The sequence below is a fragment of the Haliotis rufescens genome, unplaced genomic scaffold (assembly GCF_023055435.1).
Source record: "Haliotis rufescens isolate VD_foot unplaced genomic scaffold, xgHalRufe1.0.p SCAF_5, whole genome shotgun sequence".
NCBI lineage: Eukaryota > Metazoa > Mollusca > Gastropoda > Lepetellida > Haliotidae > Haliotis > Haliotis rufescens.
Genome location: NW_025964223.1, coordinates 19,317,993 through 19,330,515, shown reverse-complemented (window position 1 = coordinate 19,330,515; position 12,523 = coordinate 19,317,993). Strand labels below are relative to the sequence as shown.

The window sequence follows — 12,523 nt, the reverse complement described above, 5'->3', positions numbered from 1 at the left end:
TACCACTTAACAATTTTATTATCACCAAAATAACAACAGGTACAATCAATGACAATTACAGAAGAGCTCTCATGTTATGCATCAATATCCAACAGTCTTACGTTAGGAATTTCTGTACAAAAATAGATCTATTGGCCACAATATATTAGAGAGTATTTGTACAAAAAAAAACAGGAATACAGATGATTACACACTTGGTCACTATGGCAACTCAGGTCTCCTTGTTGGTCCTTGTCTGCCTAATTACGTCATTGTTAAGGCATGACCACGAATTTACATGACTTTAGTTACATCATGGCGAGTTGCTCTATGTGTGATGAATGCACAGTGTTTTCAACGTCTACTTGTCATACCCCAAATGCACGAAGATGTTGGCAAACCCAGAAACAATTGGGGCAACACTGGGATTGGAATCCACAATCCTACTATCTGGTCCACCCAAGGGACTGGTCATTCATAATAGGAGGGGGTGGGTCAGAGGGGTGGGGGGCGGGTCAGAGGGGAGGGGGTAGTAAACTAAAAAATATGACTCAAATATGTCTCATGGGGAGTTCTCATAATAAGTTCTTTTCCATTTTGACGTTTCAGGAAGGGTCATCCAAAAATATGACAAGCATTAGGGGTGAGGATCATAATTTTGTTTCTGTACATTTGTATACTGAAACACTGGATACTGAAGGTCGTTTCACAAGGCACATTATTCATTAGCGACTTGACATCCAGTGCGTAAAAAAGTCTAAAATACTGTTGGCCAGGGGGACTAGCTGGCCTTATGAGTTTCAACTTTCACTTGCTTACATATGCGACAGTTTATCTTTCATTCCTGCAATGTCTGTCATTGGTAGTCAAAGTTTGCTGAGTAACTCACTACAAAAATTAAATATAAAGACAAAGGAAGACAATGGCCACTTTCTCCATCAGGAATATAATAATTATGGTTCTGAGAAAAATATTCTGCAAATATTTAGGGTTTTATAGGTCTTCAGCAACTCATGCTTGCTGCAAAGGGTGACTAGTGGAATTGGGTGGTCAGGCTCGCTGACTTGGTTGATGCATGCCATTGTATCCCAATTGCGTGGATCGATGCTCATGATGTCAAATACTGGATTGTCTGGTCCAGAATCGATTATTTACAGACCGCCATCATATAGCTGGAATATTGCTGAGTGCGGCATTAACAACAAACCAACCAAAATGTGTACATATGCAATTCATGATCCACCATGGTAAGAATGATATATAAATGCATGTAGGAATGGTACAAAGTATCAGGCAACATATGCTCGATAAAAGACGTAATACATGATAAGTGTCAATATGATGATTGAACTTTTCAAACAAGACAAAGCGAAACAGCATAATGGTCAAAGTCCAACACATGCACAATGTAACTTGTTTAGTTCTGTGTAATGCTGTGTATACTTATCTGTATTTGTTAATACAATACTCATAATTATATCTTAGTTTGCACTGTCTCCTACTCAATATTCGATAGGGATAATCAGACATGCCATTCTATACTACTCAAAAGAAGATAAGGATCACCTGATTCTTTCATATTACTATAGTTAATCTCTCATGTCATGACAGATTTACTTTACCATTATGAAAGAATCGGGTGATCCTTAACTTCTTTTGAGTAGTATATTTAAATATTACACTTGACATATTATGATCATCATTTTCGTGCCTCATGGAAAAATATAAAAAGTGGAGTAGTATATCATGAATGAACACAGTATGCAAGTCTTATATCAGGGACGGAAATAAAAGCTCACCCATTGGCCTGAGGCTTGTAGAAAGCCCAAAGTGATGCAGGTGTCGGACGTTTACCACTTCGGTGAAACCCACAAGCACGGGTATGGTGCTGACAAACCTAGAAACAATAATCGGGGCGAAGTGGGATTCGAAGCCACAATCATAGGTGTCCGGTGTGCCCAAGGGACGCAACTCTGCACAGCGAATCGCGACACCTTAGACGACTGAGCCACCTGTGCCCCCTAAGGCCAGATGAATGGCGACAGACACAAGCTAATTCTATCTCAGATACAAGGTCATTTCTAGACTTCGGTTTCACCATACACTAAATACTTATCACTTAACCCTAAAAAAAAGTAGGTCCCAAGTAAATGCAGGATAAGTGGACGTTTACTCAGGCACTTTTGATGAGCGACTTGATGTACAGAAGGAAGCGCTGAACACCTTCCCCTCTAGCATCTTGCGTAGTTCTTAAAAGTAGAATGACTACGGGCTTAGCGACATACCTTATAAGGTGCGAAGTGTTCAGCTGATTTACGAACATATCACCGAGTATGACACAGTGTCCTCCTTTTTCTTACTGTTAGTAAGGAGTTTGGTTAAGTACATTAACACAAACTACTTTCCACACAACATAATAATAAACAAGGAATATGGCATATCTACAATAAACGTACCTTTACAAACAAATAATGCTACAGGTATCACATACTTCACACGTGATCAAGTTTTCACACTGAAGCAAGACAATTAATATACATATGTAAACATATCAACATTGGTAAGAATATACAATAATTGTCTACCCTTCATTTCAACATGGCTGCCACAGGGGAGTTACATGCTAATTTCCCACAGACTAATAGTCACAACTTCACGAGTCAATATTTTTTATAGTTGTCTTATTGTGATAACAATGTATATGCCTTGACATTCATTTACCTATTTGATCATAAAATTCATATTGATATTTGTGTATTCAGTATTTGCATGACTAATCTGTAAGTACAGACAGAGACCATATTACCGATATCGGTATACGGTCTCTGGTACAGATATCTCCACTAAACTGGAAGTTTTTTTTACAATCAGTATTTGTTGAAGATGTCGTCTTGAAGTCGTCTTAAGGCACAGCATGAGGCTGATTAGTGACATTTTTCATTTGCCAATTGAGCTTGACCTGAAGTCATTTGTTGACCAGTGAGATGTGACCGAAGTTTCTCATTGCATTGTTGGCTGTCGTCTGGAAATGAGTTCAAGGACAATGTTTGCCATAGTTTTGTGACCTTTGACCTCGTTGAATTTGATTTGACTGATTATTGTACAATAATAAATAACAATCCTGTAATGGCAGTATTTATGCTTAATGGCCATTGTTAGAATTATGACATCATTGATACGTAACCCCAGAGTATCTATCATATCTTGAGTGTGATTATGGAAGATGATTATGCATGTTACAGTTCTGTTAAGTCTGTCACACGATTTGGAACAGTTGTCATGGAAACACCAGGAGCAGTGCAACATATGGCCGCAGGGTTCATAACAGTTTAGTGCACTTTGAGACAACTCCATTCCAACCCACAAGGCCATATAACTCATACATGCCAAAGGGAGACAACTGGAGCTGTCAATACAGTTTAAGCTGCAGATGGATATTGCAAGCTGTGAACAGTTTCCTTCAAAACTAACTGATTGGGGATCAAAATAAAAATGCAAAAGAGTATGCAGCGAGATTGGTCTTGGGACTGTATCGTATTTTACCACACACCCATTTCCTGTTACATTTTATTCATTGTGCAACACCTGTGTGAAGCAGCGCACATAAACTCTTCTTCTGTCCAATGATGCTCCCAGCTTTAAAAATGTCACACAATGTTCTGGCAGTCTGGGTATGAGGTGAAATGCGTTGCCAGTCATCTTGGTCATTGTTCTGAAATGTGAAAGAGTTCTGGGACTAACAGGGGAACATACAAGCACAAATATATGTTCTGGCAAAACAGCTTAGATGTGAAACATTCTGTCCCTTGTCTGAAATGTGGTATGCATTGGCTCTTATCAGAGATGTGATCAAATTCTTCGCAACAGTTCTGAGATCGGATAAGTTCCTGTTCTGGTTCAGAAAAGTGCCAACACGGTTCTGGGATGTGAGAATGTTCCATCACAGATCTGGGATATGAGAATGTTCCACTACAATTCCGAGATGTGAGAATGTTTCAGCACAATTCCGAGATGTGAGACTGTTTTAGCACAATTCTGGGATGTGAGAAGATTCAACCACAGTTCTGGGATGTGAGAATGTTACAGAATAATTCTGAGAGGTGTGGATGTTGTTCACAGTTATTCAATGTGAGAGTGTTCCATCACAGCTCGAGAGGTGAAAGTGTTCACATCCTACTTCCGAATGTTGAGAATGTTCTGGCACAGGTCTTGGATGTAAGAATGCTCTGGCACAGTCCTTGGATGTAAGAATGTTCTGGCACACATCCGGGTTGTGAGAATGTACTGGCACAGTCTGTGGATGTAAGAATGTTCTGGCACACATCCAGGTTGTGAGAATGTTCTGGCACACATCCGGGTTGTGAGAATGTTCTGGCACAGTCTGTGGATGTAAGAATGTTCTGGCACACATCCGGGTTATGAGAATGTTCTGGAACACATCCAGGTTGTGAGAATGTTCTGGCACAGTCTGTGGATGTAAGAATGTTCTGCCACAGTCCTTGGATGTAAGAATGTTCTGGCACACATCCAGGTTGTGAGAATGTTCTGGCACAGTCTGTGGATGTAAGAATGTTCTGGCGCACATCCGGGTTGTGAGAATGTTCTGGCACACATCCGGGTTGTGAGAATGTTCTGGCACAGTCTGTGGATGTAAGAATGATCTGGCACACATCCGGGTTGTGAGAATGTTCTGGCACAGTCTGTGGATGTAAGAATGATCTGGCACACATCTGGGTTGTGAGAATGTTCTGGCACAGTCTGTGGATGTAAGAATATTCTGGCACACATCCAGGTTGTGAGAATGTTCTGGCACACATCAAGGTTGTGAGACTGTTCTGTCACAGTCCTTGAATGTAAGAATGTTCTGTCACAAAACCGGGTTGTGAGAATGTTCTGGCATAGTTCCAAAATCTTGGCAACTATTCTGCTGGATCCCAGGAGGAACTGCAACCACAGCTGAAGCCTTGTCCATCAGTGGGCAGTGCCTTCCTCTGTGTGTGGGTGGGCCTTTATCCCCGCCTGAGATGCTTCTGAAATGTATATGCACACAATGAATAATGGCAGTCAGTCGGGGTTCTTAGAGGGACAAGATAATGATGCTACTACTTGCTACTTGGCTATCTCACCATAACTCTCTTGAGTGAGTGAACATTTGTTAAATGACACACAAAATGACAACTACACCCTCACTTATCCAGTGTATCTTATCTCCATTCAATTTTGATGAATACCCGTGAACTATTCTCCACCTGCTGTATAATGGTATGCTATATAACCGTGGTAGTATCATTGAACCCCGAGCACCGTAGCATCACTGAACACCAAGCACCCTAGCATCACTGAACCCAGAGCCCCCTAGCATCACTGAACCCAGAGCACCCTAGCATCACTGAACACCCTAGCATCACTGAACCCAGAGCACCCTAGCATCACTGAACACCGAGCACCCTAGCATCACTGAACACCGAGCACCCTAGCATCACATAACCCAGAGCACCCTAGCATCACTGAACATGAGCACTCTAGCATCACTGAACACCTAGCACCCTAGCATCACTGAACCCCAAGCACCCTAGCTTCACTGAACACGAGCACCCTAGCATCACTGAACCCCGAGCACCCTAGCATCACTGAACACAGAGCACCCTAGCATCACTGAACACAGAGCACCCTAGCATCACTGAACACAGAGCACCCTAGCATCACTGAACCCCAAGCACCCTAGTATCACTGAACCCAGAGTACCCTAGCATCACTGAACCCAGAGCACCCTAGCATCACTGAACCCCGAGCACCCTAGCATCACTGAACACGAGCACCCTAGCATCATTGAACCCCGAGCACCTTAGCATCACTGAACACGAGCACCGTAGCATCACTGAACACCAAGCACCCTAGCATCACTGAACCCAGAGTACCCTAGCATCACTGAACCCAGAGCACCCTAGCATGACTGAACCCCAAGCACCCTAGCATCACTGAACACGAGCACCCTAGCATCACTGAACCCAGAGCACCCTAGCATCACTGAACACGAGCACCCTAGCATCACATAACCCAGAGCACCCTAGCATCACTGAACACGAGCACTCTAGCATCACTGAACACCTAGCACCCTAGCATCACTGAACCCCGAGCACCCTAGCATCACTGAACCCAGAGCACCCTAGCATCCCTGAACACGAGCACCCTAGCATGACTGAACCCCAAGCACCCTAGCATCACTGAACCCCGAGCACCCTAGCATCACTGAACCCCGAGCACCCTGACATCACTGAACACTGAGCACCCTAGCATCACTGAACCCCGAGCACCCTAGCATCACTGAACCCAGAGCACCCTGACATCACTGAACACCGAGCACCCTGACATCACTGAACCCCGAGCACCCTAGCATCACTGAACACCGAGCACCCTGACATCACTGAACCCCGAGCATCCTGACATCACTGAACCCCGAGCACCCTAGCATCACTGAACACGAGCACCCTAGCATCACGGAACCCAGAGCACTCTAGCATCACTGAACACCAAGCACCCTGACATCACTGAACCCCAAGGACCCTAGCATCACTGAACACCGAGCACCCTGACATCACTGAACACCGAGCACCCTGACATCACTGAACCCGGAGCACCCTAGCATCACTGAACACGAGCACCCTAGTATCACTGAACCCAGAGCACCCTAGCATCACTGAACCCAGAGCACCCTAGCATCACTGAACACCGGGCACCCTGACATCACTGAACCCCGAGCACCCTAGCATCACTGAACACCGAGCACCCTGACATCACTGAACACCGAGCACCCTGACATCACTGAACCCCGAGCACACTAGCATCACTGAACACCGAGCACCCTGACATCACTGAACACCGAGCACCCTGACATCGCTGAACCCCGAGCACCCTAGCATCACTGAACACCAAGCACCCTGACATCACTGAACACCGAGCACCCTGACATCACTGAACCCCGAGCACCCTAGCATCACTGAACACCGAGCACCCTGACATCACTGAACACCGAGCACCCTGACATCACTGAACCCAGAGCACCCTAGCATCACTGAACACTGAGCACCCTGACATCACTAAACACAGAGCACCCTGACATCACTGAACCCAGAGCACCCTAGCATCACTGAACACCTAGCACCCTGACATCACTGAACCCCGAGCACCCTGACATCACTGAACCCCGAGCACCCTAGCATCACTGAACTCAGAGCACCCTAGCATCACTGAACACGAGCACCCTAGCATCACTGAACACGAGCACCCTAGCATCACTGAACACCTAGCACCCTGACATCACTGAACACTGAGCACCCTAGCATCACTGAACCCCGAGAGCCCTGACATCACTGAACCCCGAGCACCCTAGCATCACTGGACCCAGAGCACCCCATCATCACTGAACCCCGAGCACCCTGACATCACTGAACACCGAGCACCCTGACATCACTGAACCCCAAGCACCCTGACATCAGTGAACCCAGAGCACTCTAGCATCACTGAACACCGAGCACCCTGACATCACTGAACCCCGAGCACCCTGACATCACTGAACCCCGAGCACCCTAGCATCACTGAACACCGAGCACCCTGACATCACTGAATACCGAGCACCCTGACATCACTGAACCCCGAGCACCCTAGCATCACTGAACCCAGAGCACCCTAGCATCACTGAACACCGAGCACCCTGACATCACTGAACCCAGAGCACCCTGACATCACTGAACCCCGAGCACCCTAGCATCACTGAACCCCGAGCACCCTAGCATCACTGAACACGAGCACCCTAGCATCACTGAACACGAGCACCCTAGCATCACTGAACACGAGCACCCTAGCATCACGGACTCACAAAACAGATGCAGAGGGACAGTACTACTCAAGCACACTGAAAGCAAATGTTTCGTCGCAGAAAGTGGTCAGTGAGCTTGACAAATTAGACAAGATACTGCCCAACAATGATGTAGGACTTACCAACATCCACGTCTGTCAGGCCTGCAATAGCACAATAGTCACTTACGTACTGAAGGAACACAGTAACCATAAAAAATGGCAGTACAGTGTAACCGTGGCAACTATGAGTCTTAATTAACAGAGCTAAGCATTGCACGCTGAATATGCTTAATGACATCGTCAATACTTCACCAATTTGTATACACTTTGTTCCTTAATCACCTGTCAATCATATGACGATTTGCAATGATATCCCTATTTTTTAACCAACGAATCAAGACATAGCCTGGCTCCTGTGCAAGGGAAACTAGTGAGAGCTCTGGCCAATGGGCTCTCAGATTACATATTTCTCGGCAAGATATGTCATGCAGTGTTAGGGAGGGCATAAAATTCTGGACTAGTGCTCATTTGAGTTCCAAACGGCCTTCTTTCATTAGCTAAGGAAACAGGCACGCATGAATGATGTGCTAGCTAAGGAAGACATATGGCATTATTAATTATTGATGTATATTATTATTAGTGATAAGCTTCATATTACAAGATTCTAGAGCAGGTGATACTGGATGTATTAATGGGCTTAATTAAAGTAAAGAAATCAGGAACTTCAGACTCACCTTTTGTATACTTGAAAATAGGGGACCCAAGGTCTCTTGGAATGGACACTGAAATAGGAATGCAAGGATAAGTCCTTCTTTGAAACAGATCACCCATCTCTGTGACAGATCACTTATCTCTGTATCAGATCACCTATCTCTGTATCAGATCACTCGTCTCTGTATCAGATCACCTATCTCTGTATCAGATCACTCGTCTCTGTATCAGATCACCCATCTCTGTATCAGATCACCCATCACTGTATCAGATCACCCATCACTGTATCAGATCACCCATGACTGTATCAGATCACCCATCACTGTATCAGATCACTCGTCTCTGTGACAGATCACCCATCTCTGTATCAGATCACCCATCACTGTATCAGATCACCCATCTCTGTATCAGATCACCCATCACTGTATCAGATCACCCATCACTGTATCAGATCACTCGTCTCTGTGACAGATCACCCATCTCTGTATCAGATCACCCATCTCTGTATCAGATCACCCATCACTGTATCAGATCACCCATCACTGTATCAGATCACCCATCACTGTATCAGATCACTCGTCTCTGACAGATCACCTATCTGTATCAGATCACCCATCACTGTATCAGATCACCCATCTCTGTATCAGAACACCCATCACTGTATCAGATCACTCGTCTCTGTGACAGATCACCCATCTCTGTATCAGATCACCCATCACTGTATCAGATCACTCGTCTCTGTGACAGATCACCCATCTCTGTACCAGATCACCCATCACTGTATCAGATGACCCATCTCTGCATCAGATCACCCATCTCTGTACCAGATCACCCATCACTGTATCAGATCACCCATCTCTGTATCAGATCACCCATCTCTGTAACGTATCACCCATCTACGTATAGTATTATCACCCATCAATGTATTGTATCACCCATCTATGTAAAGAATCATCAATCCCTGCATCATATCCTATATTCCCTCAACTTACGATTAGCTTTGACTGTCAACCTCTTGAACACTTGTCGTATCCTCTCCAGATTGGTCCGACTCACAACTGCATGGTTCACAATCGGTAATGGGTAATCTTTACCCACAATGCACCTCGCTGCTTTCTGTACTGACTCGGGAGCTAACCAAGGTTCATAGATGTATTTTGTTGGAAATGCTTTTAACACAGGTAGGTAGTGCCTGCAGAAGAAAAGAAATTAAAAAATAAAAACATGCTGCAAAAAGTAGAAAGTGACCATTGTTTTCTAATGCCAGACTCGGCAACATTCCAGTGATTGATATCGTGAGCAACAATCCATGACGTCAGGATACAAAGACACGCTATCAAACAAGTCACCAAGTCTGACCACCTGGTCCATTAAGTCACCTCTTACAACCACATTCGGCAACATTCCAGTGATTGATATCGTGAGCAACGATCCATGACGTCAGGATACAAAGACACGCTATCAAACAAGTCACCAAGTCTGACCACCCGATCCATTAAGTCACCTCTTACAACCACATTCGGCAACATTCCAGTGATTGATATCGTGAGCAACGATCCATGACGTCGGGATACAAAGACACGCTATCAAACAAGTCACCAAGTCTGACCACCAAACCATTAAGTCGCCTCTTACAACCAGCATAGATTGCTGGGGACCTTTTGGGAATCCCCATGGCAACAAGGCGCATTGTAAACAGTCCAGATAAGGCATACAATTAGAAGGCAACAAAATCATTCATACATGCCCTTGGGGCACAATACACGTTCAGCCCGAGTGGACAGCCTGACCACCCAATCCTCATTCCAGTCTTACAATAAGCATTGGGCAATTGGGAAACTGACAACTTTCATCTTAAGTAAAATATTTGTTCATATTGGTGTAGGGGTTCTACCTGAATGAAAAAATGGAAAGTGGAAAAAATAAATAAATAGAAAAGCATTATTATTTTACTCCCTTAAAAACAAACTTATGCGCCTACCATACCGAAAATGCTTACAAAAGGTCAAACTGCAAGACAATAGGTTACAATTGTTTAAAAAAGACAGACAAGCACACATTGCAACATAAAAAATATTCTGTCTCTTCTATCTCATCCCCCCCCCCCCCCCCCCCCCCCCCCCAACCTAATGACTAGGACGTTGTTTTATCCATCTTGAATGATGCATCAATGTGTCATTAAACCTTCAGCAATCTGCCTTTAAATTCAGTTGTAACATTCTAATGACAGAGAACTGTATGTAACGAGTATGTGTACTCAAGGGAATTGTGGGAAATATTTAGGGGAAAACTTACAAAAAGAGATTATTAGTTAATGATCTGCTAATAAACAGTTGATACAAGTGATGTTAATGATGCCATTACTAATTCAGAATTAAGTTTTTAACATAACATTAGGGTTTAGTGTAGTTATTAGTCAATGAATGTTTGATACAACTGTATGCCGGATTTTTCACAAAAATCTGTAAATGGCGTTATTAAAACATTCTGGCTTTCAAGACACCTCAATTCAGTGAAAGTCAGCGAGCATGGTTTGCCGCCGCTTTTAGCAATAGTCCAGCACTATCACAGCGAGGGACACCAGAAATGGGCTTCATACATTGTACCCATATGGAAAATCAGAAACCGAGTTTTCAGCGTGATGAGCGCACACTTTAACCACTAGGCTACTCCAACGCCCAACATGTACATAAAACAAAAGGTGACTTTACCTGACAAAGTTTCCTGAGGGGTCCGCCCTCTTGCCAAACCCCACCGGACAATAACAATGGAAAAACTGTTGGAAGAAGGAGCTACAGGACAACCACATCCAGGTGCCGGCGTTGACGCTCCAGTCGGCATCCAGCAGCAGCTCGTCAAACACCTGTACAGACATCAAACAACACATGTACTGCACAGCCTTTCCTGGGAAACTAATGGTTGATGGCATGAACGACAATTTCAGGTATGTATGGGTCAGGGAAACTAATGGTCGATGGCATGAACAACGATCCATACCATCTGGAGACAATGACACAGCAGGTACAGCCCAATCCTCTGAGCTAATCCATGGCAGACACCAATAATTTACCTGGACCTGCTCAGAGGCTGCTATTTGGGCCCAAAGTCAGCAGCAAATGACAATAACAAAAAATCCCAATTTGAAGTGAAAATTTCCCAATTCCTCAGCATTTATGAAAAAAAATATATATCACCATATATTTCCCAATTTGCCCCAGCAAGAGCACTAAGTTTAGAATTCAAGATAAATCAATGATGGTTTGGTTTGTTTGTTGTTCAACGCCGCACTCAGGAATATTCCAGCTATATGATGGCAGTCTGTAAATAATCGAGTCTGGACCAGACAATCCAGTGATTAACATCATGAGCATCAATCCACACAACTGGGATTGATGACATGCATGAACCAAGTCAGCGAGCCTGACCACGCGATCCATTTAGTCACTTATTACGACAAGCTGGGAAACAGTTCTAAGCCGGACTTCCCACTGTGCTATGCATGTGTGTTCAGTGTCAGGAGCTCACCTTCATCCCCTCCTCCCAGGAGATCCACAGGTCCCCCCGGGTGAGGAAGCATGCGACGGAGTGGCGGGCCAGGTGGTGTATCCAGCCTTCCTGTCGCAGCTGCACCATGATGGCGTCGATCCAGGGGAAGCCTGTCTGACCCTTAAATAATTAGAAGTGGAAAAAAAAAAATATTACTTCTTTGTATATTTTTATTGTGAATAATAATAATGTGCATATTTACAATGCACCACATCCGCATGCTCAAAGCGTGATATTTTTACCCTGGCCTATGGATCAGAATGCAGTCATTTCATTTTTCATTCTCATTTCCCTTGTAAGCATACAACCCACGCTGCCTGTGAGGCTGCCACATAAGCATCTCATCCTACCAGGTAACCATTCACTGTTGTTATTCCTCTAATTTAATGTTTTCACCACAAAGGAATTGTGCATACTTTGAAAATATCAT

The 12,523-nt window shown here is 44.3% G+C and overlaps 1 protein-coding gene across 2 annotated transcripts in view; it reads right to left on the bottom strand.

Moving 5' to 3' along the window:
- The window catches only part of LOC124145257 (cryptochrome-1-like), a 28,265-nt gene continuing 15,742 nt past the window's right edge, over positions 1–12,523 (bottom strand). The window contains exons 8-13 of one of the 2 annotated variants that reach the window (XM_046515000.2): positions 12,073–12,213; positions 11,259–11,410; positions 9,540–9,739; positions 8,571–8,618; positions 7,978–7,998; positions 1–5,009 (exon numbers count right to left, since the gene is read on the bottom strand). In XM_046515000.2, coding sequence (XP_046370956.1) covers positions 4,951–5,009; positions 7,978–7,998; positions 8,571–8,618; positions 9,540–9,739; positions 11,259–11,410; positions 12,073–12,213 — 621 coding nt within the window. In that variant the 3' untranslated portion in view covers positions 1–4,950. The remainder of the gene's footprint in view (positions 5,010–7,977; positions 7,999–8,570; positions 8,619–9,539; positions 9,740–11,258; positions 11,411–12,072; positions 12,214–12,523) is intronic. The other variant, XM_046515001.2, reaches the window with a different exon arrangement.